This window comes from Babylonia areolata, chromosome 16, assembly GCF_041734735.1.
Source record: "Babylonia areolata isolate BAREFJ2019XMU chromosome 16, ASM4173473v1, whole genome shotgun sequence".
NCBI lineage: Eukaryota > Metazoa > Mollusca > Gastropoda > Neogastropoda > Buccinidae > Babylonia > Babylonia areolata.
In genome coordinates, this window is record NC_134891.1 from 28697885 (window position 1) to 28700384 (window position 2500).

A 2500-nucleotide genomic window follows, 5' to 3' on the forward strand; every position below is an offset into this window, starting at 1 on the left:
CACACACACACACACACACAGACAACCGAACACCGGGTTAAAACATAGACTCACTTTGTTTACACAAGTGAGTCAAAAAAGCAAACAAAACCCCCCCAAAAAACAAAACAAAAAAACCCAACAACAAACAAACAAAACAAAAAACCCCCAAACAACCCCGCATACTAGTTACACAAAGGTTCCTCATCAATTAACTAAACGACACTCAACAACACACAGACTAACACGGTGGCGTGAAGTGTTGTGTGGTGGGACGTTACAGAGACGCCTTTCTGGACGATAACTTCTACACCATCGCCGATACCAGGTGCCCGCAGTTTCCAAACTCCACCAATTCTTTCGTCGAAACGGTAAGCAGCTGTTGTGGAACTACCGATGGTGTAGTGCTGTGTATATTTGTTGTTGTTGTTGTCGTCGTTGACGTTATCGTTGTCGTCGTCGTCGTCGTCGTCGTTCTTGTTCTTGTTCTTATTCTTGTTGTTGTTCTTCTTCTTCTACTACTTCTTTTTCTAATTATCATCATCATCATCACCACCACCACCACCACCACCACCATTACTACTACTACTACTATTACTGCTAGGCTGCTACTTCCGCTGCTAACCCTGCTGCTATGTTGCCGCTATTACTACTACTACTGCTACTACTACTACTACTATTTTGATCATCGTCTTATCATAATCATTATCAACATCACCATCACTACCTTCATCCCCATTATCACCAACCTCAACATCACCATCACCACCACGACCACCACTATCACCACAACAATCACCACCACCATCACCACCGCCATCCCCATTATCACCAACATCAACATCACCATCACCACCACGACCACCACTATCACCACAACAATCACCACCACCATCACCACCGCCATCCCCATTATCACCAACATCAACATCACCATCACCACCACGACCACCACTATCACCACAACAATCACCACCACCATCACCACCACGACCACCACTATCACCACAACAATCACCACCACCATCACCACCGCCATCCCCATTATCACCACAACAATCACCACCACCATCACCACCACGACCACCACTATCACCACACCATCACCACCACCATACCCACCCCCCACCCTTACCCACACCCTATCCAACTACCACTCACCACCCTCCCACCACCTTACTCCACCCCACCACCTACCCCCCACCACCCTTACCACTACACCCACACCACCTCCCCACCACCTTAACTCCACCCCACCACCTTACCCCACCTTACCACTACCACCCTCCACCCTCCCCACCACCTTTAACTCCACCCCACCACCCTTACCCCACCCTACCACTACCACCCCACCACCCTACACTACCACCCTCACCATCCCACCACCTTTATCACCCCCACCCCCCACCACTCTACCACTACCACCCCCACCACCCTTACCCCCCCACCACCCTTACCACACCACACCACCCCCCACCACCTTAACTCCACCCCACCACCCTTACCCCCCCACACCCTTACCACTACCACCCCACCACTCTCCCCACCACATTTAACTCCACCCCCACCACCCTTACCCCCCCCCCACCCTTACCACTACCACCTCACACTACCACCACACCTCTCCCCACCACAATTAACTCCACCCCGACCACCCTTACCCCCCACCACCCTTACCACTACCACCCCCACACCACCCTCCCCACCACCTTTAACTCCACCCCCACCACCCTTACCCCCCACCACCCTTACCACTACCACCCTCACCACTCTCCCCACCACCTTTAACTCCACCCCCACGCCCACCACCCTTACTTCCACCACCACCCCAACCACTACCACCCCCACCACCCTTCCACCACCACCCCTACCACTACCACCCCCACCACCCTTCCACCACCACCCCTTACCACTACCACCCTCCCCACCAATTTAACTCCACCCCCACCCCCGGCCCCACCACTCTTACCCCCCAGCATTACCCCAACCACTGCCACCCCCACCACCCTTCCACCACCACCCTTACCACTACCCCACCAGTATGCACCACCCTCACCGCTACCACCCCCACAACCCTCCATCACTAACCCTCACCTCCACCCGCCCCCCCCCCCACCACCCCAACCACTGCCACCCACACCGCTCTCCCACACCACCCTTACCACTACACCCACCAGTATGCACCACCCTCACCGCTACCACCCCCACAACCCTCCATCACTAACCCTCACCTACCTTCACCTCACCCGCACCCCCACACCAACACCCCTACCTTCATCTCACCCCCTCCACCACCTCCCACACACCCACACCCACCACCACCACCACTAAACCCCACACACCCCCAACGCTCCACCACCACCACCACCACCCTCACCACCAGCACTCCCACCCACCACCACCACCACCACCACCACCATCCTCATCATCCTCATCGTCCTCATCATCCTCACCGTGTGTCTGTGTTTCTCAAGCCGTGCTATGGGACACTGAAAGCCTGGCTGGAGGAAGAGGCCTACAT

The 2500-nt window shown here is 55.2% G+C and overlaps 1 protein-coding gene across 1 annotated transcript in view; it reads left to right on the forward strand.

Moving 5' to 3' along the window:
* LOC143291296 (tetraspanin-18B-like) overlaps window positions 1-2500 on the forward strand; it is a 19322-nt gene that overhangs the window by 13912 nt on the left and 2910 nt on the right. The window contains exons 7-8 of the mRNA XM_076601145.1: window positions 263-350; window positions 2454-2500. The exon at window positions 2454-2500 is cut by the window's right edge and continues 37 nt beyond it. Coding sequence (XP_076457260.1) covers window positions 263-350; window positions 2454-2500 — 135 coding nt within the window. The remainder of the gene's footprint in view (window positions 1-262; window positions 351-2453) is intronic.